General features: G+C 39.0%; 2 protein-coding genes across 5 annotated transcripts in view; one reads left to right on the top strand and one right to left on the bottom strand.

The window, feature by feature from the left end:
* Positions 1-4,779, top strand: ATP5PF (ATP synthase peripheral stalk subunit F6). 3 transcript variants are annotated; one of them, XM_010722413.1, is made up of 4 exons: positions 1-85; positions 290-477; positions 1,220-1,344; positions 4,656-4,779. In XM_010722413.1, the coding sequence occupies exons 2-4, from the start codon at positions 308-310 to the stop codon at positions 4,682-4,684; spliced, it is 324 nt and encodes a 107-aa protein (XP_010720715.1). In that variant the 5' UTR covers positions 1-85; positions 290-307; the 3' UTR covers positions 4,685-4,779. The 3 variants fall into 3 exon arrangements, with proteins under 3 accessions (XP_010720715.1, XP_010720721.1, XP_003202922.1); XM_010722419.3 differs by lacking the exon at positions 1-85 and adding an exon at positions 104-193; XM_003202874.3 differs by lacking the exon at positions 1-85 and having other exon boundaries at positions 200-477.
* Positions 4,780-5,047: 268 nt separating this feature from the next.
* JAM2 (junctional adhesion molecule 2) overlaps positions 5,048-24,073 on the bottom strand; it is a 31,256-nt gene continuing 12,230 nt past the window's right edge. The window contains exons 2-10 of one of the 2 annotated variants that reach the window (XM_031556661.1): positions 17,693-17,758; positions 14,024-14,137; positions 12,675-12,827; positions 10,513-10,718; positions 9,162-9,264; positions 7,473-7,583; positions 6,686-6,701; positions 6,180-6,210; positions 5,048-5,879 (exon numbers count right to left, since the gene is read on the bottom strand). In XM_031556661.1, coding sequence (XP_031412521.1) covers positions 5,847-5,879; positions 6,180-6,210; positions 6,686-6,701; positions 7,473-7,583; positions 9,162-9,264; positions 10,513-10,718; positions 12,675-12,827; positions 14,024-14,137; positions 17,693-17,758 — 833 coding nt within the window. In that variant the 3' untranslated portion in view covers positions 5,048-5,846. The remainder of the gene's footprint in view (positions 5,880-6,179; positions 6,211-6,685; positions 6,702-7,472; positions 7,584-9,161; positions 9,265-10,512; positions 10,719-12,674; positions 12,828-14,023; positions 14,138-17,692; positions 17,759-24,073) is intronic. The other variant, XM_031556660.1, reaches the window with a different exon arrangement.

Here is a 24,073-nt window from a genome sequence, read left to right as displayed (position 1 = left end):
CTCTCCCAGCCCGGCGGACGGTTGGTCGGGGCTGTACGGCGGACGCTGTCCCTCGCGATACTTGCGCGCAGCCGTGGGGGTCGAGGTAAGGCAGCGGTAGGCCGCGTGGAGCCCCAGCATGCCTTGCGCAGGAGGGCGGTTCTCGGCGCATGCGCGCTGCGTTCCGTCCCAAGGTGACTGAGGCTCCGCAAAGGTGGGTCGGGGCTGTCGGCTTGGGCGAGAGGCGGCTTATGTTAGGGAAGGGCGTCGTTATTGGTGCGTTCTATTCGTTTGTTCGATTGTTTTAAAGTAAAACGTCGGCGCCGTCATGATCCTCCATCAGATCCTGCGACTTTCTTCCCTTTTTCGTTCCGCTGTCTCCGTTCACCTGCGGAGAAACATCGGTTTCTCTGCCATTGCCTTTAATAAGGCAAAAGAGCTCGATCCGGTTCAGAAGCTCTTCCTGGACAAGATCAGGGAGTACAACACAAAAAGCAAGTAAGTATGCTGCGTTACCTTGAAGCAGATAGTAGAGGGGTTAAAAATGCTGCTCGTTGTTTGCTCTGAAACAAGTTTGCTTGCTTGCTCACAAAAAAGTGGGTTTAATTCTGTCCTGAGACCGCTGTGAAAGAGAACTCTTGTTTTCCTGCAGCACCTACTGATAGTGCCACAACTTAAAGGCTTTCATAAGGAGTTAAAAGGCACTTAGCACACAATGGATGGTGACCAATCTACAGAGTTACTGCTGTAGCTAATTTATACGTGTATCCCAAGGAATCCTTGTGTGAGTCTAATTGAATTAAGTGTCCTCTGTTTCTTATTCTTTTTTTTTTTTTTCTTACTTAATACTCAAATCATGATCATTAATTCAGAAATAACAGAGGTACAAATCACAGTTTTGTCAAGAAGCCACACCTGGAACAAGTGAAACTCCAGAGTCCTGCAAATCTAAATACTCAGCATGGTTTTTTGTCTCCAAAGGCTGCCTCTGTAGCTTGGAATTTCATTATTTTTTATAGCAAAAAGCCCATTCTTTAGAACCCATTCTGAGAACGTTTAACTGTAAGGTAAGTGGGCCTTAAGGTGTGTCATATCTCAACTTTTGAAACTGTTTTGAATTTTTTGCTTTAGTTGATTGTCAAAATGGTAATCCATAAATCGTTATGAAAATGTAGAACTTCCATATCAACTTTCAGAACTGAACTGTTAATCGGAACTTGTTTGTTTGTTTGTATTTTAGGCAAGCTGGAGGGCCTGTTGATGTAGGTCCCGAGTTTCAGAAAGACATGAATGAATCACTTGCCAGGCTTCAGCGGATGTACGGAGAGGGAGATCTAACCAAGTTTCCAGAATTCAAATTTGAGGGTGAGTTAACAGTGGTATGAACTTGGAAGAAAGGTCATGCTCACCAACTGACTTTTGTAGTCAATTCTCTTTTAGCTTTTGTTGGAACCATTTATGTCATGTAAGATACGCTCAGTAAATAAGCTTACTTTTCCAGTGAAGATGTGAACTAACTTAGATCAGTGTTTAACCAGGTTTGCAGTCAGTAGGCTGCCATACCTACATTAATTAATAGTTTCACGAACACTAAGAAAAGTGCAAAGTGGACTGTTGTTTTATCAATTTTTCTCATCTTCCCGCAGAGGTCAGCACTGCTTGTATATTGTGGATAACCAGTGCTTATCATCCAAGCTCCAGTTTGTAAACTTTATAAACTCATCCGGAAAGTCAGTGATTTCAGAATGATGAACATAGAGCTTATTAATGATTACATCGTGACTAAATTATATTAAAATTTCTTCTCCAGTTATTTGGAGATTAGCTGCTGTGGTTAGCTGCTCTCAATTTGTATTGGAATGTTTTTATGTTGCCTAGACTGAGTGTGAGAAGAATGCTTGGCGTGATTGGTTCATGTGGAATGCAAAGGGACTGCACCAATTCTGCCTTCCTTAGGACATAAAGGCAAACTTAACCTTTGTTAATGACAGGCTCATCTAATTGTTTCACTTGCTTACTTAAGCAAGTACGTCTCAAAATCTCTACTGCTCACAAGCAGCTTTATCTAAAGTCAGGTTGGGATGGTAAATTGTTTTTCCGCTAAGCTGTAAGCAGCTGGTAGCTGGGAGTCAGCAGTGACTTGACTTATATAGCAAGGTTTTGGTAGCAGAAGCACTGTTGGGGTAGCCTCAGTGAGGATACCAGGGGTTGTGCCCATGTTGGACATGGTTGCAGCTGACTCCAGCAGACTCCACACGGCACAGGGGTAAGTCCACAGTGACACTGATGGCACCTCTGTATTAAGGCACTCAGTAAACAGTAAAAAGCAACCACTACAGTAGCTGTGAAAGGAGTAGAGGGAAAATATGTGAGAAAGCAACCCTGCTGACATAGTGAAGAAGGAGAGAGATGCATATGAATCAGAAACAAAGGAGAAACAGTGAGCCCAGGAAGACAGGATATGTGGAGAAGGTGTTCTTGCTTTGTTGTTTGTTCATCGCTACCCAAATTTCATTGGCAGTAAATTAATCTTCCACAAGTTGAGTCTGTTTTGTATGAGTTAGTAATAAATAAGCAATTTTTTTTTTTAACTTCACCCATTAGCTTTTAAATCTGATTTTCTCCTCCTCTGTTAGGGAAGAAGGGAGTAAGCAGTTTGGGGCATCTGGCAGCCAACCAAAGTTAACCCACCACAGTCAGTGCTGTCATTCTGATCAGGCTAACTAGAAATTTAGTTTAGACCAGGAACTCACCTCAGTTATTTTGGTGGTATTCAGTTGGATTAAGAAAGGATTTGGCCTCAAATTCTTATTGGCACAAATAAAATGAAACATCTATATAGGAGGACTTAAAGTGGCTTACGGGCATGGTTTATTTATATTCAGTTTTATTTCTATGCAATATGTCAAACAATAGTACTAAAGTTTAGGGGTTTCTTTTTAGGATGAAACAATTTGTGTGACAACAGGACCAGAACAGTCACATGGGTGGACACTGTTTTACCCTGTTGCTTTTACCACCACTGTCTGTTCTTAATCTAGGTTCAACAGGTTTTCAAAACTGTGGCTAGATTCTTTATATTTTGTCTAAGTGAAGATTCCTATAAACAGAATCTTTAACTTTCAGACTTCTTGTATCAAAGTGAACAAGCATCACTAGCTCACCTGTCAAAACCCCCAGCTCTTCTGAGTTTGTACTTCTGGCATCAGGAATTAAGTCTTCATGAGTTCTATAGAGTGGAAATTATCTTTTGCTGTGTGTAGTTGAAAATGTGCATTCCATTCACTTTATCAGCTATGTGACACTAACAAGGAGGAAAGAAGAGCTTAGTTACTAGTTCTTGTATGAAAGCTAAGTTGGAAATACTGGCCAACGTGTACTAATATTCTGACTGATTTCTTCAGTTTCTCAACTGCCTTTTTTAACACCTCGGGGGTTGATAAAAGACATTGCAGTAGAATGCTGCCAAGGGCCCTGTCTTTCTTATAGCTAACTTACACAACTCTTAAGATGGATAAGACCTGTTTCAAAGTGCTGTTGATGCTTTTAATGGTGCTGTGGTGGTGTACCACCAGTGGGCAGCTCAGCACCACCGTATTGCTCTTGCACTCACTCTCCTTAGAAGGATGGGATGAAAATATGATTGCAGGGTGGGAAGCTTGTGGGTTGAGATAAATCACTCATCAATTATAGTTATGTGCAAAAGCAGACTGTAATTTATTGGTAATTACTAACAGACTAGTGAAAACTAAAAGCTAATTAAAAACACCTTTCCCTCTCCATCCTCTTCTAACTCCTCTTATCAAGCAGCACAAATGAATGGGGAATGAGGGCTATGGTCAGTCCATAATGTTTTTTCTTTGTTGCTCCTCTGTGGTCACTCTGCCCCCATTCTACATGAGTCCCTCACATGAGATGCTGTCCTTCCCAAACAGATCATGCATGGGCTTCACTCAGGCTGCAGTTCTCCAAGTGCTGCTCCAACATGACTCTGTACCACGGGGCCTGCCATTCAGAACCACAGTGGTCTGTCTACACAGATGGCAGCTCCCCCACCCCTGTTCCACTGTGGGTTCCTCTCCAGGGGCTGCAGCTTCAGCCCCAGACTGTTCCTGTCCATAGGGGCCTGTCCATGGACTGTCCCTCCTCCAGGCCTTACCAGCTACTGCACCAAGGGCCCCTCTATAACTGCAGGTAGAGATCTGCTGCAGACAGTACCCATGGACTGCAAGGGGAATGGCCTGCTCCGCCATGGGCCTCTCCTGAGCTGCAGGGAGCTTCTGCTGTGTGTCTGGAGCCCCTCTTGCCCCTTCTTGTGCACTGATGTTGGTGCCCTCAGGGTTTGTTTCTCTCACATTTCTCACACCTCTCTTCCAGCTGCACAGCAGTTTTTCCCTTTTTTAAATTTGCTGTCCCAGAGGCACACCCAGTGTCATTCATGGCTTAGCACTGGTCAGCATTGAGTCCCTTTCAAAGCCAGCTGGAGCTGGCTCTTACTGATGTTTGGACTCTTCTCGGAGCTGCCACACCTGTAGCCCTCATTGCTACCAAAATCAAAGATACTGAATAGCTTAACGTTTAGTTTTCTTTGAATATGAGATGAATGGTTGTGTTTTAGGTTGGAATAAGAAAAAACTAACATCTCTTCTCTCTTGGCTTCCTTCTTTCTCCTTTAGAGCCCAACTTTGAGGAGACTCCAAAGTGATTTCTTTACATCGTCCTCCAAACAACAGAGTACATCCATGGAGTTGCTGAATATGGCATCAACTGTAACTTAATAAATGCAGTGTTTCAGTTTGATTTCTGAAGTGTGAACAAGTTCTCAAGTGCATGGGGATTGTAGTTAGCTCTGATTGTGTGCTCCTAGAGTTACTGAGGTATCTGAATAGCATATCTCTCACCTGCTAACCCTTTTGGTAAACTACGTTTCAGTGCTGAGAAGTTATAAAACTGAGTGATACATGCAGAAGAAACTTTATTTTCCCCAGTTTGTAACGTTTCAAGTTTCTGCAGGAATTATTCAGAAAACAATTCTAAATTGGTAGCAAAGCCCAAGGGACGTGACAGATCTGCATAGGCACAAATACTTTATTTTACATCAGTGAACACATAAATGATGCTCTTACAGGAACAACTGAAACTTGTTACTGATGTTGTAGGGCATAAACTTCAGTAACAGAACTACTGACACAAACACTTAAGGCTCTGAGGAACTATTTATTTGTAATACTTTACCATTTAGGGTCCAGCTATTACAACTGTAGTTGTACTGGCAAGTAACATATGCGATCTACAGAAAGAGGTATTTCCTTGTAAAAGAGATGCTGTAGGCTTTTTATATTAGACAATAAAACAATGTTTGGGACTCAATTACAAGCAGCTTTGTCCTTGCTGGATAGTAAGTTTGGGCAACTACTTCTGCACTTCTAGATGGCTCTGTCAAACCTAATATAATGTGGACAGATGAGTAAGAATGAAGTCAGTGTTACAGGAGAGTTTGAGCCCTTGATGATGGTGGAGGTCATCTACGAAAGTTACTTGGATAGACTGTTCCAAGCTGCAAAAGTGAATCCTGTATTGCTACATGTATACATCAACAAAATGAGAAGTCACACAAATTGACCTGTGTATGCCATTTAGTTGCATCTTTAAGTTAAGCAGTTTTGTGGTTGGTTAAAAAACAAACAAACAAACAAAAACCCCAACAATCATACACAATTAAGCTGACTAGATCTAAACAGTAGCAATTTCTATTTTCAGTGCATAGTACATGGAAACAGTATTTACAGAATAGAGGTCAAAAAATCCCTTTGATATTTTTGTATAACAAGTAGTTGTTTGATGTCCCTCACAGAGGCTGAAATCTTCTAGATAACGAAGGATTTGGTGTGCTTGAAATCCTAAATGAAACAAGCAAGGTCACATAAGTAATAGTTAAAGTATTTTAACTACATTAACAATTTATATTTCAGAAGAAACTCAGGCATGCAAACCAAAAAAGAGCATGACTGATACACTGTAAGTTTATTTATACTGTTACACAAAATATAATATTCTATTAAAAAGGTAAAAGTAGTAGTATCAAGGGCCTTAATATTGCTCCTTCCCACTCACAGCAGCCAGGTAGCTGGCCTCTTACGTACATACTAGATAACAAAATACATGCTGAAAATGTACACGTGCTACTAAATGTGAAATACCTTTTCACTTGTAGATTGAGAGTTGGACTTCCTGTTAATAGAACAAAAGAGGATATTGGGTTAAAAAGGTGTTTGTTTTAGCCCTTTGAAAACTTTACGAATGTGTTTGTTCTGATTTCCAGCAATCCTTAGGTTTTTTTCCATCTTAGTAAGATGTATAAAATCTGTAACAAATACACTTGATGCTTTTAGATAGCTGTCATGATCTCAGGAGCCACAGCCAAATTACTTTCCCTAGCTTGTCCCTTCAGGCCTTCCAGGTACATTTTATCTAATTAGCAACCAGTATAAACAGTACTGTATGTTAAAGTGGAATTTTTCTTCAGTACATTGCTCTTTTACTTGCTGTTATCTAAAAGTGCTCCAATTATCTTTTAAATGCAAAGGGTTCAGTGTTCAAGATGTCACTGTATGAAAGAAAGTCCTTAAACAAACATCACAGTTACTAAATTATCCGGATGTAAATGAAGGTTACAGTGACATGGATAAAATATAAAGGTACTTACTGGGAAGAGCTCTCCTCTGGGGAAAAAAAAAAAAGAGAAGAAGAAAAAGAAAAATGAGTACAGGAGTGGTTTCCTTAAAGGTCTTTGAAATATTTACTCATAGCTTCAGTTGCTAAGTGAAATTTCAGTGTAATGTGAGTTTGAACAGAAAAAGATTAGATGGCTTTCAAAGGTAATTTAAATTCTACATGAACAGGGATGCTAATATCAGATCTGTTGCTTTCGGGCAGCAGTCTTTCTCAGACTGACATTTGTGATCCCTTATTGCTGTGCTGAACTCTACAGGTACTGATATAAATGCTACGGAGAGGTAGATAGCTCGGGCTTGAGCTTTTTCCAGGTAATCCTTCGAAGTTTCACTGCGTGCGCTTTCACCACAAACCAGAAGAGGGAGCAAGTAAGTTAGTTCCCCTTCATCAGAACTCAGCTGCTCCAAATACCCTTTATGGATTACAAGTAACCTTGTATGGATTGTTTTTGCAGTATCTTTCGTTCCCATTTCCTCTCAAAACTACAGCAAAAGCTATAGAAACCAGGATTTTGCTTGTTGCTTTTTCTTAGATTGCTGTCTGCTAGCCTTATGCAACTGTACAAATGCCTCCATCTCATTCTTGAAGTATCCTCTGCAGTAGAAGGCTGAATAAAAATGCACAGTGAAGTTGCTGCTGTAATACTCTTTAGCTATAGTACCATGGAGGTAAAGTGTGAGAAGTACATGTTACAATTAGCAGAATTATAGCTTTGTTTTACTTTTTTTAAAACCAAAAAGAGAGTGATTTTACTGTACTTACTTGTAAAATACCCTTTTTTTGAGCATAAAGTACTCCAAGGCCACACAGTGCCATTACCAGAGCCACAATTACTACAGCAGCGATGATACCGCTTACATTAAGGTCATCTGTAATTATAAAAGATTATACAATGTTTTAAGTTTTAAAAATATCCATTAGATGGATTTTTTTCCCTAATTACTACAGGTACCTTTTGTATTTATGAGTGGACTTTGATCTAAGCTGTATAAATTATTATCTACCACCCAAACGTGGGTAAGGTGTTCAAAAGGATTACTGTATCGCAGCCATGTTAACAGGAGTGCTTGATACACTTCAAATCCTTCCTCTGAGTCAAAAAGTAAGGAAAGAGAGTGGTCAAGGGGCACAAACTCCTTGTTCTGTCTATTCAGCATAAGTATTATTGAGGCTCTTAAAGATTTCTGTCTCAAAGATTTCAATATAAGTTCCCTTGGTCTATTTAAACAACTGTTAGTTTGCTTCAAATAACTGAAACAGCTGATGATGGTCACATCTGTCATGAAGAACTCTTTTGGCAGGTTATTTAAAATTGGATTTTTAAAAAAATATTTTTCAACAGCAAGGCTTTTAAAATTCAATGCACTAAATGCAAATACATATAAATTTTACACAGGGCTACTGAAGTTGAGCCACTTTTATTTTGAAGATGACAACCTATGCCTATTTCTTCATAAAAATCCCTATTTCATGATTAAATCCGTTTGGGTAATAATCTACTTTGGGAAAAAAAAAAAGCCATCAATAAGCAGAAACATTTTGATTGATCTTTTCATTGTTTAATCTTTGTTATGTTACCATAATGTAGAAGACCAATTACTTATTTGGATCCTGACTTCAAGACATAAATAGACAGATGTAAATCTTACCGAAAGGTTTTTGCTATCAAAGAGAGCACAATGCACTTGGGTGAATATTTCCACATCAGGGGAAGTCTATCTTGGTAGTTCATTCTTAGTTGATTATAATCAAGCATTCTATGCATTAAAAGCTTTAATATAGTGATTTTCAGCTAAATTCTAAGAGAGAACCAAATAACTTCTTTATGGAATACTTTAACATGAAGTAGTAGAGCTTCTATGCAGCGTTATTGTTGGGCTTTGGTTTTGTTTTGTTTTTTTTGTGAAGATACACTGATGTTTTTCAGTGTTGCTCTGGCAAGTATCAAATTATTTTCATTTTAAATTTTGATCTGTTACACTATGATCTCACACAAATGCACCTCAAAATCTTGGGAGGCTGTTAATTAGTTAAACAAAAAACCTCATAAAACTATACAGATAAACTAACATTGTTACGTTATGCTGTACAACATCCATAAAAACATTCTGAAACATTAAGGTTCTCAGATGGACAGTGTGGTTCTGTGACGTTCACTGCTGAGCAACATTAAGGGCTGGATACTGCAATAATACCCAACTAACTGCTTTTCTGTAAAATACAGTGAGACACACACACACACAAAGAAAAACAAAAAATTAAGTAATGCTTTAAGCAGTCACCCTCACTACACATAAGGTGCCCTAGTATACGAATATTATTCCTCCCCCATAATACCATAATCAAATAAAAGGCTGTAATTCAATATTAGTTTCTCAACTGTATCACACAATTAAATCAGTTCAGCTGCAAGACTGGTTTCTGCCCCTTTTTAGTCTGATACATACCAACTTGCATTCGCTTCATGGAGCATTTCTGAGGTAATCCAATCCCATTTGAGGCTACACAGAAATACTCTCCTGTGTCGTTCTTTGAAACAGTGTTAAATATCTGTTAAAACAGAGTCCAAAACATTATCAGAATGGGAAAACAAGAACAAACAAAAAAAACAAACATAGAAATGTTGACATGTCAACATTATATATTTTCCCCCCAAAATCTGAAAGAAAGTGAGAACTTTTGCTCTCATGTTCATCTCGATCCTGCTCCCTACTCATATCCCTAGATCTTAACTTCAGCTACTTAAACATGAGGGTGTTTTAGATGGGCATTTTTACTAGATGGAGTGTACAAAATGCAGTACAAAAGGTACATCCCAAGGTTTTTTTTTTTTCCAGAGATGTCACTTTCTCTATTATTCTAATGGAGAAATGCTGAACTGCATTATTTATGAAATACTTCTAACATAATAATTACAGTGAGAAAGCAGAAAATGGATGACCTTGTATCAGTTTCTATGTTCCTCTGTAATTATTTTTATAATCAGATTTGTTAAATGTTCTCCCTTAAATATATCCTATACATTAGAACTATAACTTTAAAGAAGAGATTAACGTTTCTGAGTAGCTCACAGTGTGCTGAAATACCTACAGCACCTGTGAATGAAAAGGCACAAATGATATGGCACATTCTGGTTTCCAAACATGATCATTTCCAAAAGTAGCCCCTAAAATGACTTTTGTAAAAATAAATAAGTAAAGATCTCAGCTTAGTAGTATGTCATTTTCTTTTTCTGTTTAGAAGGGGGAAACGGGGCTGACAAAAATATGGCCAGTTCTCACAGGGAGCATAACAGAGAACACACTAAGTTGATTTAAAGCCACTACACACTCCCACTGACAATACAAGTACAGGACTGGGACCTTTAAATGCCACTGGACTGCAGAGATTCTGAACTGCCCTTGGTGCTGCATTTCCCACTGAAGAGTGTGAAGCTACTGTTTTAGATTTTAAGGCACTATCAAATATAACTCAGTCAACGTACTGAGAGATCATTCTCACCTGGAGCTGGCTGGCTAACCGACAATGTGAAATTTGTCATTTATTTGCTAGATTCTGCTCATTTATCATTACTACAGCCTTATAAGTCACCCACTTTGCCTACCACATGCGACCTCTATGGTTTGTCATTGGTCTGAGACAGAAACCACACCCTATAAATTTGGTATCACATTTCAGCATGACATTGATTTCTGAGAAAGACCTTGTGCCTTGGATTAAAGCCACTGTACACTTCTGTGCTGTACAGAAATTCGGTTCTCTCCACAGCTGCTTATTACAGTTGGTTACTACACTTACCAGAGTGCCAGACTTTTTATTCATGGTGTAAGTTATGTTGGCTGTTCTAGCACTGCCTGTTCCTGTCTTTTCCAGTAAGGCAATGCCATTCTTGTACCACTGGTACTCAGATGGAGGAGATCCCTCAGCTTCCTTACAGCTCAGCTCCACTACTGTTCCCGTCATTGCAGAGTTGGGTACCACACATATTGGAGTAGTGGGAGGAACTGGAAAACAATTCTGTACTTGTTACACAGTCTTATCAGTATTGTCTATCTCACAACTTTTTGACAGTCACTGAGGAGGTGAACACTTGTGTACATGTTCAACAGCTACCACATTAACAAACGGGGGTTCTGGAGACAGGGTGGATGGCTTCAGTTCTGCTACTGAAGAGCACTGTAAGGTATATAACTTAACACTGACAAAAACAGTGAAAGCAAACTTTTGCACCTAGGCTCCCTCACCACATGCTGTGTTATCGTGTCTTCAATCTATACACATTCATCCAAACTCTAGATATCTTTTTCCACCCCATTTATTCAGTGGGGCTTCTTGCTCCCAGATGCAGAAGGGATGTCTCGGGGAGTCTGGAGTCCAGGAATTTTTTTTCCCCTCGATAGTATTTAAAAACAAAAGTGAGAAAGCATAAGAAGATTTTTGTTTTGCTTCTACTGTTTTTTGGAACACAATTGTCAGAAAGAATGACGAAGACTAGCAATCATCACAGCCAATGCATGAATCTCAGGTAGAAGATGAAAGGCAGTTGACTATTAAGTTCAGTTTAAATTAAAAAACAAAACCGAACAACAACAACAACAACAAAACAAGAAAAAAAAATTCCCCCCAGTCAAGTACATGTTTAGTATTTTTCTTTTACAGTTCTCTGAGCAGGGAGAATCAGTGAGGAAACAGTTCTTACTTTCCTCAGGTATTGTTGGAGTATTTGGAGAAACTTCTGTCAGGTTTTGCATCACATTTTGCATCATAGATACAGGACAACTCAGGTCCCTCTGTCATTAATATTAAGATCTTTTTTCCAACTTTTATTACATCAACAGAAAAGGAACTTTATTATTATTAATATTATTATTTTGGTTCCTTGAAACTATCCAGATGAAAACTAATCGTGAAGAGGAATAGAAGGCATATTAAAAGCACAGGTGACACCTTAACAGTTGTTCATAATTTTTCCCTGTCTGACTTCAACATAGAAAGCAAAAAATTCTAAAAACAAAACATAAAACCCACACTGAACTTCCATAAACTTTCAAAATGTTTCTGCACGAGACACACAATCACCCACCACTCTCTTTTTATTCCAAGATTTCAAATTTAAATGAAGAAGCTACACTTCTATGTGTAGAGAGAGTGGGGAAAAAAGAAGGAAAAGGTGATATTACCTCATTGGAATTATGCAGAAGCTCATGAATGTATCATCTTTTATGAAGAACTCTGAGACTTAACTTTTAACTTCAAGAGATAAATTGATTTTGTATTGAAAAAATACAGGAACTTCTTTCCTACTCATGAGGGGAAAAAAAAATTAGCTATCTACCATTTGTTAATTGGGAAAAAGTAGGAGGAAATGTAGAAAAAAAAAATGGGCTCAATATTCATTTTTCCATCCTTTCCCCAAGTGAGAAAAAACAAGAAAGAAAAAAAACCCAATAAAGAATAATAAAAAACAACATCTCTCCTATAAATAAAGTCTACAGATTGCTACCTGGCATTATGCAGGCACTGCAGCAATTTCTCCTTCCAAAAACAGGAGGAGACTGTAGCACATTAGAATGAACTGCTGCTTTGGAATATTTGATAAGTGTTGACAGATGCTGACTTTCCAGTGTCAAACAAGATCAGATTCTCAGCCACTGAGTAACTTCAGTTTTAGTAGAAACGGATATTTCATCATCACACTGATCATCACACTTCATAATTTTTGACAATGAAAACACACATTTATATCATGAAAGAAATAAGTTATGTTACTTTCTAATACAAGCATGCATTTCTTTGAATACTGTAGAATGGGAATGTAAGCAAGAACATATATTTATTACCCAACCCAAGAAAGATCCAAAATCCAACAGCTACATTCTACGTGGACAATCATACATGTAACACCCTTTGCCATCATTGAATTTATTTACAGAAATCTAGGTGATAAAGTTTCTTTGTACCCAATACTGTAAGAGTAATAGAAGCCTCTCCCAGGCGTTGCCCCTCTTCACTCTTCGCACTGATTTCGCAGCGGTAGGTCCCAGAATCCTTTCTAGTCACATTTCTAATACGGATTCCTGTATTCAACATCTCAGCTCGGTCTCTAAGATCACCTTTTAGAGAGAACAGACAAAGCAGTTTCTGTTCATCACTTACAGAAAATATCTGTTTCTTATTGACTAGTTCTGAAATCCCAAACAAATTATGAACTATTGCTCATTTATGCAATGCTAGATATCTATCACCAAGGAGCAATATGTAATCTCCTGCCCAAGACAGTAAGAACCTTCCACAAAATTCCCCATTTAGTCCAGAAAAAAGTCACTCTGAAGCATCAAACACTTTCTAGTTGGAAGATAGAATACTTTTTTCCTTCTGTGGACATCTCAAGAAAGTATGTATACCACTAGTCATGAGACTGGAAAAAAAAAAAAGATGGAGCGATTGCAGTGATGGCGATCACTGATTTAATTCTCTTACAAAAAGGATTCTGAGAGAGACTACAGCAAACTATTTGACTTTTTAACTTAGCGAGAAAAAAAAGATGGATTTAGCAAGGATATTGCCAGTTTCCTTACAATGAGCTTTTCTTCATTCAACAGCTTGTTATGAAATTAAACTTGCACAAACAGAACAAGGAGTTCTAGTGTCTTTGTAACTGAAACATATGCAAGGAAAAAAAAGTTCATCAACAAGACCAGCATATCTCGCATGCTCTATAAACTAACAAAATTGCTGTGACCTTCTTTTACTTCTCAAGCTTTACGTGTCACGTACAAGGTACCAAAGAACCACGCTTTCTTCAACAGATAAAGCTGAGGTAAATCTTCTAACCGAAGTATAAACAAAAATTCTACTTTTGAAAAACAGTACAAATAATTTAAAATGTACTGCTGAGTTTATATTTTATGTATATAAACATTGTTGCATTATTCATATCTAAGCCCCTAGCTCTACAGCAGGCTTCTGAAACCTCTTTATTGGATAGGAGTGCACAGCTTTCAACAGTTTTTTTGTGAGCTTTGAATGTAATTTCATTTATAAAAAACCTCAAGGAACAGACACTGTCGATTTTCTCTGTCTCCAGTTTTCCTATATTTAGCTTCCTTAAAAACATAACTAAATGTTGAGAATTTTTTGAAGAAAAGCTGTTCTTTTTTTCCCCTGAGGAAACATTATTTTTCTCAAAAGGACAAAAGTCAAGAGCATCCTCTTTCAGTCATTTTCCTAATGTTATTCCCAAGGAGAGCTGATATCTATGCAAGAGAATGACATATTAAGCCATTAGTCCAAGCTTGTAGTACCATACCTGTAAATTCACCATTGTAGTAAACAAATGAAACTTCTTGGGACTGAATTTTCTTCCACTCTATCCTTAGACTCATCCCTTTTGAAAATTTGTGCTTGCAACTAAGAATAGCTTCTAGAGAGGGAAAACAAACAAACAAAAACAAACACAGAAGAACAAAGAGCAAAAGAGAACTTTCATCACTGTGTGCAATACACATTCAGGTTCCATGACATTAATCCCCTTTAAAAGAGCTTGAGCAGACAGCAATGGCCAGATCAATTTAAAAAAATGTCATCAGACCTTCTCCAGATTTACACGAGCATAAAGAAGAAACAAAGAAGAAAATAGTAATTTCTCATTAATGCAGTGGCCTTCAAGTGGGATCAAACTTCAGATGTTAGATAGGCAGAGATTCCATACTACTATCCTCATTTTATGTTTCAATATTTCTGTCAGTGAACAAACACCATTAAAAGGACTCTCTTCCAGTTCTTATGTGTATTGCTCTAAATCCATCATCAGTTGTTTACCTGTAACAATGAAAATGAAAAACACACTAATAAAATGGTTAAATATTTTGAGTAACTTAAATATTTAGGTACAATTTCACGTTGGTTATTTTAAGAGTATGTGCAAGATGAGCATAAGCTTCATTAAGATTATCCAGACAACGACCTTCTCAGTGCAAAGATAATAGTAATATGGGGTAGCAACAACCTAAAACAAGCTAACTGGCAAGTAGGAAGCCCAGGGTTGGGGCAAGAGCAGCAGGTAAGACAAAGGCTGTGACAGTACTCAGGAGATCCATGAATGTGTATGCGCTCTTCTGGAACCTAGAGCGTTGTATGAGCACATTTACCAGTGAACTCCTCTCACCAAAGAGGAGGAAAGAGGCTTAGTTGTCTGCACTTCACCTCAACAACATTACACGTGGGTGCAGCTGAAGGTCATACTTCATCTTTACTGGTTTGCACGTGCGTCTCTGAGTTGCGCACAGAGCTACTGGCTGAAACTGCAAATGGGAAAGCAGCGTGTGTATCCCTCAGACTGGGATCTAGGGACTCCAGATACACCAAAGCTGGGCTCCAGCAGCCAGGCAGATGGAGTCTCCTACTTTTCTCAAGTAAAGAATGTTCAAAAAACTATTCGCATTTCTGCCTGTCCACTCAAGTTTCCCTTAGTTATGTACATCAGGTACCTCCAAATATTACACAGAGGCTGAAATTTCAAGGATTACTGCTTTTTGCTATAGTTCCCATAACTGGGTAGGAAACAGAACAAAATTAGTGTCTCTTACAAAGAACAGATCAACTGTTATTTTTTATTCCCTTGCAGCATGGCATGAGCATATGCCATCTCTAATATGCAGCCTGCATCGTAGTAATTGTGGTCTCTGGTCAAGCCTGTAGACATGATGGGGGAACTGAAGAGGGAGAGAAGGAATGACAAGCTGTACAGGAGAGTTATGACTGTCTCTGAATCTATTAATAAGTGAAATTTAGTATCTCTCAGGATCTTCTGTGAAGAAAAAAAATGCAGTATTGATCTTGACTTCTCGTCTTTCTGTATAGGCCAGAGCATCATGTATCAAAAGCCCTTGAAGTTTTGGCAACACCTGTCTGGTTTACAGGAGGCAAACATCAACTGACAAAATGTACAATCAGCCTGTATTAACCATCTTCCTTTTCAATCTCAGCAAAAAAAAGCTGCAGGGTGATCAAGAGGTACCAAAAATCTGTCCATTCACCCTTTAGTCTTGCATACATTTCCAACCCACTAGATTAATGTGTTTGTTGCTCTCTATGTTTTAATTAAAAAATATTTTTTAAAAGTAAGTTTGATTAGTTACATACATAACTATATTATATAATTTTATATGCGGCCCAAGACCATTCCTCTTCACTCAGTGCAGCCCAGGCAAGCCAAATGGTGGGACACCCATGCTTAAAGTTTCATCTCCCATGTCTGTTCTGTGAAGAACTTCAAAGGGGTCAGGCTGATAGCCCTAGGGATCTCTCATGGGGAAATAATGTTCAGACTTGAAAGAAAAAAAAAAAATGAGACAAGAGGGTATTATTTGCCAGAAACATGTTACGCACATACTGGCTGCTTCCAAAAACATGTCGTGCACTCAGGAAGCCTGAGGTTCCTGACTTCAGGTTGAGTAGCTGGGTGGAGGCTTCCTGAATCTTAAGATTTGCTGAAGTTTCCTTTCCATTCTGTTTTTGTATCCTTCTAACAAAGAAAAGCCATCATTCAAGCTCGGTTTGCTGACCTTGTGACAGCTGGCTGGTCCCATGAGTTGGTCTGTATTGGCTGAGCTGCCTGCATCAGCTGAAGTTCTCAGCTTAACAAGTCACCTCTGCCTTGAAAGAGCTGCTCGTCTCATGTGCCATGTTTTTTTTTTTTCCTCTTCAGAAAAACCCAGTATTGATGCCCTCCCACTAATCTTATCCAAAGAAAAGGTACAGAAAAGGAGCAGTGGAATGCACACAGAACAGAGAAAACGTAACAAAAGCCTTCCTTACTTATAGTTCTCGTCTCCTGCTTTTCCCCATACTAGTAGAGTCAGTGAGAGGAATTCTCCAAAAACAATCTACTTGGTTTTCATTAAGATAGACCTACAAGAAACTGTTCATCAGCAGAGGCTCTATAAGACTGATAAGAGCCCTCAGGGATCTTGGAGAGGTCTGAACAACATTGGCTTTGGATTTATGTCTGGTCCAGGGCAATTATTTGATTAGCCCTCCTCTACAGTAATAGAAATTGGAAGTGAAAAGAAAAACACATTTCAGATCAGCTTAGCTATTAATCATTTAGATTAAAAGCTAAGTCTATCTGCTCCTACATTCCCTTAGTGCAAAAAAGGGAAAGTTATCCTCATTAAACTGATCTCGCTCCCATAAAATACCAAAATAATAAAGTACAAGCCACATATATGGGTAGGGAGCTGACAGTTTCAGAGACCATTCAAATACCTCATCATTATCTCACAGATGAATGAAGCCTCAGCAAAAAACTTTCAATTCTGAAATTCCCATCTCTCTGCATTCCAACCAAGTACAATGAAATAACAACAAAAACCCACACAAGCCACATACCTCACATACTTACACACTACTAGGATCTCTTTCTCATCTATTCAGCTAACATCAGATTTTCTTGCCTGCCTCCTTAACTTCTGTATCTGATTACTGGGAATTATTATCCACCCATGATTAAAGCCATGATAAAAAGTATACATTTAAGACAGTCATTAAAGTTACTGTCATTTTTTAAATAGTCACTAACTTATAGCTACTGATAACAGAGAGAAAATAATGGTAAATTCACTAACTCCTCACATCTCTGTTTAAGATTAATGCTTTTCTTATCCATCAATTCACAGCGCCTTATGTGGAAGGAAACAAAGCCAATGTTACGGTGGGCTATCAGGACTGAGAAACAAGTTACAAGAATCACAGAATAGGTGTGGTTGAAAAGGATCTCTGGAGAGCATTTAGTCCAACTCTGTAAGCAACTGAAAATGGAGACAAAACAAAGATTACAAGAGTAGTCAACAAAGAGAGTAGGATCAAGACCACCACCCTCCTCACCATCCAAGGAAAAAGGAAGACAATCTTAACTGCACAGCTTGCATATATTTATTACACGTATTTTTAAATCAGAGCAATGCATATACTATACCTTTAAACTCCTCTGCTTTTACATTTTTATTATCTGTTTCAATAGCAATTCCAGTCACTTTATGATCTGCAAGAGGACAGAAAAAAATAAAAAGCAGTTCAGTGATAAAGACTTGTACTTTTCTTTAGTGTTTCAGCAGTTTTTGAGACTTCCTTACACAGTACAGGTTGGATATCATCTGCTAAGAACTTGACTAAGATTTAGATTATGGCTGGCCATATGGGTAACCTTAAACAATTCATGTTTTTCTATGACCTGACATCTAGAAAAAAAAAAAAAAAAAAAAGAATGTTTCTCTTTAACAACACCATGGTGATATTCACACATGAGAAGTTCAATATAAAAAGTAGGTGTTGTTTTATACTGGTGCAACATCTCAGTCTGCTTTTAATTCAAGTGACTTGTATTAAACTGGGAGTGTATTTTCCACTGTATTTCTGTTATATGGCAGGCTTCTTTCCTGAATACCACCAACTGCTTATCCAGGCTAACATATGGACAATAACTGGCAAGAAAGTCAAGAAAGTACTCCAGTTTGCATTCCCTCAGATTGCCCTGCAGGAACAACTAAATACATTTCTTTACACAGGTTTATGTTAGTATTATTTCAAAAGCAGCTCAAGTTCCAGAGGATTTAAACAAATTTTCAAGACAGTATGGACACTCATCTCACACTCAATTTCCTGTGTCCACATCAGCCACTGAACAACTGCTACACAGGGTATAAAGAAGTGAGTACAACTCTCCATCATCAAAATTTAGAAACATAGCTAATTCAAAATAAGAATGTAATCTTATTTTGAGTGATAGAAACTAGTCCAGTTTGACCTGCTATTTGCCTCTTGCACACACAGACCTCCTTTGTTCAAAAATTTCTCATCCCTCATTAGGCACATCTGGGTTACCTGGAATTGTTCTGAAAACATGAACAGATCAAGAATCCCTTGCTTCTTGTTATCTTCTTTCGGTTCTTCATTACTTCTGTCAAAGTGTGTTCATCGTTTATCATTTCACTGAGTCTATCTGGTTTTCAGATGAGTACTCACAGCTCCGAGTTAGGATGCCATTTTCTTTATACAAAGATACCATCCAGAAGTCATCTCTTGCTTTTCTTTCCAAAATCATTCCTTGCTGTTCTAGCCTGGCACTACATATTCCATCCTCCATCTATGATGCTCCTGTGGGCCCTTCTCCATAATTCTCTAGTACTTCTCCAATTTCCTTTAAAAATACAGATTCTGACATATGAGTATTCTCAACCATCATGGCTGTGAGTAATAGAGCAATTAGAATAGCTATTTGAGTCCGCACCACTACAGCAGAGGTTCAGTTGTTCATTTCCAGTATCTTGTTGAGGTGGGTTGACCTTAGCTTGCTGCCTGTCATCCATCCAGCCATTCTCATCACACCTCCTCACTGGGACAAGGAAGGAAAGTAAGATGAAAATGCCTTTGGGCAGAAATAGAGGGGGATTGCTCGTCAATTACCATCATAGGGAAAACAGACTCAACTGGGGAAAACTAATATAATTTATTGACTGAGAGAATAGAGAATGAGGACTGCAATCAGTAGTAACAGCTCATCTCCGCACACTTTTGCTCATCTCCAGTGCAGAGCTTTCCCGTGGACTGCAGCTTACTTCAGGGAACACCCACTCGATCCTACCATGGGCTATAGGACTGCAGGGACAACTATGCTTGGGCACCTGTAGCTCCTCCTTCTCTCTGCTGGGTGCCTACAGGGCTGTTCCTGCTCCCCTCAACTCTCCCTGCTGCATTCTGTGTGCCCTCTCTTTCCCAAACTGTCCCTGAGGCACCCTAGGATGGCTGCTCTGACCAGCCATGCTTTTAGCACAGGTCAGCCCAGGCCTTGCCTCACACAGCAGTCCTACAGCCTCCTAGCTGTGCCTCAATACCTGTACCCCAGCACACCTGCATTACTATTCAGAGCTGCTGCTTTCTCAGTGTCTCGCTGCCTCTCTCTCCCAAATTCAAATGCAAATTCCACATTTCTTGTTTTTCAGAGAATATATGTTGCTACACTTGGCAACATAAAGTGAATTTTCACATCTGCAGATTAACAAATGATCCAAATTCATGTGTAACTATCCTGTCCTCAATATGTCTTAATCACCTTTGTGTCACTCCAGAATAGTTATGGCAGAAGTTTATAATATGAAAGTAAATACAAAGCAAAGATTACAGTTCAAGCAATGCCGCTTATGTTCCCTCAGATTGCAGAAATAGCAAAAATATTTCCATTACAAGTCACGTTTGCAATTTTTTCCACTCCATCAAGAAAGGAAACTTTCCTGTTGGACTTTCAGAAAAGTATAACAGAACAAACTGCTAAAAGAGCCCTGAGGAGAGCAGAAGAGGGAATCCCTCTTCTCCCCCAGCACCTCCCTAACAGCTGCCCCTTTACCTACACACACAGCCCATCCCTCTGATTTTGTCTAAGCTTGGCATAAAATAAAGGCTGAAATAATTCTCCTTTACATTTATTAAGCCCCTTTTAGATTTATGGAAATAAATTTAGCTTTTACTTTTACGCAAGCCTGTTTCTAGAATAGTAAAAAATTAAGTGTCTTATAAGCCTGTATGTAAAAAATCATGTTATCTACTGAAATAATATCTTCCTTCAGATTTTCATGGTAGGTAGAACATTTCGTTTTGAGGCCCTGAGTTCAGCTAAAGTAGGAAGCATTTCTAGGCCCTAAGCATGTAGATAAAGCCATTTATAAATTATTGGCACATCAGCCTTCTCTCTGCGCACAAAACAACCTGACCACTATATGACATACACCATTTCATAAACTTGAAAATCCCTCTCCTCTTTAATGCAGTGATCATGAGGCTCCCTGACCTGTTTTAAGTATTCACGAGCTAGAATACACAATAGGAGATAATGTTTTATGACTTCTGGAGCAAGATCTTTCTAACTTAGTAAGTACTTAGTTATTTCTGTGGAACTTGTCATGAAATTACTCTGTGTACTTTGCACAGGGAGCTTGCAATTGCACCAAGTTTGTGTATTTCCTCCTGGATCAAGGGATTACAGAATACACAAGTTTGGTATGCAGTGTAACAGGTACTAAATATTGTGTGAGGAAAAAAAAAAAGAAAAAAGAAGTTCTCAGCATGCACAAAGCCTTCCTCATCACACACAAACCACACATATACATGCTCCTCTTCAAGAACATTAAAGTGGTGCAGTGGTAGCTGATGATCAAAACCCGATCAAGTAGGAGAGGTCTTTAAAGCTAGAGTACTTTTTCCTTACAATGCCCTTTTAGAAAAGTTTCTGCCAATTACTCATAAGCCAATTCTCAAGCATTGGATTTTAATTCACCATATGAGGAGCAATAGAGAAAAAATGACAGATTATTGTACTACCAAACTTCTTATTCATCAAACGCTTTTATACACGCACTGAAAAACAACAAAACCAAAAACCAAACAAACCCCTACTCTTCCGTAGGTGTAACTTAACTTGTTTGAAACTATACCCACAAAATGCAGTTTCCATTTAATCATCACATGGCTGTAAACTGACACTAGCTGGAGGAATCATCAAGGAAGAGCGCATTAGTCAAATCAAATCAAAGGAAACTGTGGTGCCTGGAGGAAATTACACGAGAACAGAATCAAAACAAAGTAATAAGTACAAGAATAAACGTAGTCTTGTGGTATTTGTTTTGCCAAGTTGTAAGTAGCAGGTGGCCAAGAACAAAGTTGAACAAAGGATTTCAAAGGATACTGAAAGCTTAGGAAGTCCAGTGTCCCAAGAATAAAGAGATAACACAGACAGTTCTCTTACAGTACTCCCCAACAGAGAACAGGAAAGCAACCATTATGAACTTAAATGACACCTCGTGTCTTGTCACGGCCACAACATTCACATATCATTTGGTGCTTGCATTGTCATATTTTTTCTAAGTGAAGTAGCCCATAGATGGTATAGTCCATACATGAGAGACAGAAGTGAAGAAGCTACTTAACTTCAGATAGAATTTATCACCTCAGAAGAGGCTAACTCCCCTGTGAAGAAGGACTTGCGGGTCCTGGTGGATGAGAAGCTGGACATGAGCCAGCGGTGTGCACTTGCAGCCCAGAAGGCCAACTGTGTCCTGGGCTGCACTAAAAAAAGGGGTGGCCAGAGGGAGGTGATTGTCCTCCTCTACTCAGCTCTTGTGAGGCCCCACCTGCAGTACTGCGTCCAGGCCTGGGGCCCCCAGTACAGGAAGGATGTGGAGCTCTTGGAGCGGATCCAGAGGAGGGCCACTAAGATGATCAGAGGACTGGAGCACCTCTCCTACGAGAAAAAGTTGAGGGAACTGGGCTTGTTGAGCTTGGAGAAGAGAAGGCTTCAGGAAGACCTCATTGCGGCCTTTCAGTACTTGAAGAGAGCGTATAAACAGGAAGGAGAATGGCTGTATATGAGGGTGGGTAGTGATAGGACAAGGGGGAATGGCTTTAAACTAAGACAGGAGAGGTTTAGATTGGATATTAGGAGGAAGTTTTTCACACAGAGGGTGGCGATGCACTGGAACAGGTTGCCCAAGGAGGTTGTGGATGCCCCATCCCTGGAGGCATTCAAGGCCAGGCTGGATGTGACTCTGGACAGCCTGGTGTGGTTGTTGGTGACCCTGCACATAGCAGGAGGGTTGAAACTGGATGATCATTGTGGTCCTTTTCAACCCAGGCCATTCTATGATTCTATGTGGTCACTACAACCAGTATGCTATCTATCATCTTGCTCATGGTGGTGCTGGCAGGCTAAGCAATGTTAACAGCAGCGTGCCACAGGTCCACCACTATTCCTAAACACCTTGCTGTCATCAGATGAGTGTTTAAGCAGCTTCTGTCTTCCATCAAGTCATGTGGTAAATGCTAGCCTCCAGTAAACACAACGGAAAGAGCTTAGGACCATTAACAGATTGTAACTGCAGGAATCTCCAGTGTTTGCCAGAACCCCCAGACAATTTCAGAAACCAGTGACTTATGAACCAAAACGTAGCTTGGATTGAGCACAAACAGCCCCATTTAGGTAATATAACAAACACGGCATTAAGAGTTCAAACTCTGGACAAGGACTAGAAGAAATTAACACGCATCATGAAAAAAAAGAAAAAGCTCAACTTCTGTCTTTCATTTATCCTGTATGTTCTTGAACTGCAATAATGATAGAACAGGATTTACTTTAGGAAAGCTTATCTGTTTTACAAAACAAACAAACAAAAAAAAAACCAACAAAACAACAACAGCAAAACAACCAACCAATAACTACTCTGCATACCTGCATACAGAAAACAAATATAAGAGAAGTCTCATTTGCAGGGGAGGCTGTAGAGTCCATCTAAATCCAGATGCAGATAGTTTGTATTTTACTAGGCATGATGAAACTATGCGAAGCATAGCAGTCCAAGGAAAGAATGCATATTTTGGGGCTGGTAAACCAGCGGGGTATAAAACACCAAAAGAATTCAAGGGCTTTCTCAGCCATCCCTTCACTTATGTGGTGGTAGCTGTCAGCAGCTTTTATAATGTTTTGGAAACTGCTGGACTTAACCACTGTGTCATCCAGGCACCGGAGCCGGTGCGTATTACATATAGCACCTGAGAATATCTTAACACTCCATGAAATACATGGCAAGATTTTAAACACTCTTCTTGGCTAATTAGGACACAGTCCATACAGATGTTTTTAATCAAGAAAAAAAACTATGGATCCAACATCACATATCACATATGTGTTATCTGTGCTTCAGTGGCAAATGAGAAATTTCTCTACTAGTCTGATGAAACGACCTTTAACTAAGTTAAGTTTTTAATACTTTGTACTTGTTAAGAAAAGTTCCTCAGTAAGACACAGTGCTTGTTTCCTGGCACTATTAAGAAGTTGTTTGAATTGTATCTCTGCTGCTGCAGTCTCAAGCTGAGGGAAAAACATACAGCTACTTATTTTCAGTAAACAGTACTAAAAATGCATTATCTTAATCTTCACTCTTGGGAATGATGGGTACATAAAAAGCAGCAGCCTTTTCTAAAAGGCTCAGAGGAGACAAATACATATATATGTATATATATGTATATATATGTATATATATGTATATATATGTATATATGTATATAGGGAGAGTAATACAGCCTAACTTCTATGCTTCAGCACAGCCTATGAATTCCTACAGGAAGTGTCTTTTCCATTACTAGATCAATAATCTCAAGAATCTTGTGAAGTACTTGTATTTGTGCATGCAGATACCTGTTAGCTTTCCCTCATTCTCCCTGACCCACTTTCCTATATGCCCTTTCCTAATTCCTGACAAATCTCTTATTCATGGAGAAATTGACTAGTATTACAAAGCATGGGAAGGAAAAA

The sequence above is a fragment of the Meleagris gallopavo genome, chromosome 1 (genome assembly GCF_000146605.3).
Source record: "Meleagris gallopavo isolate NT-WF06-2002-E0010 breed Aviagen turkey brand Nicholas breeding stock chromosome 1, Turkey_5.1, whole genome shotgun sequence".
Taxonomy (NCBI): Eukaryota; Metazoa; Chordata; class Aves; order Galliformes; family Phasianidae; genus Meleagris; species Meleagris gallopavo.
Note: the sequence above shows the minus strand (reverse complement) of the source record. Positions and strands in the feature narration are given on the sequence as shown.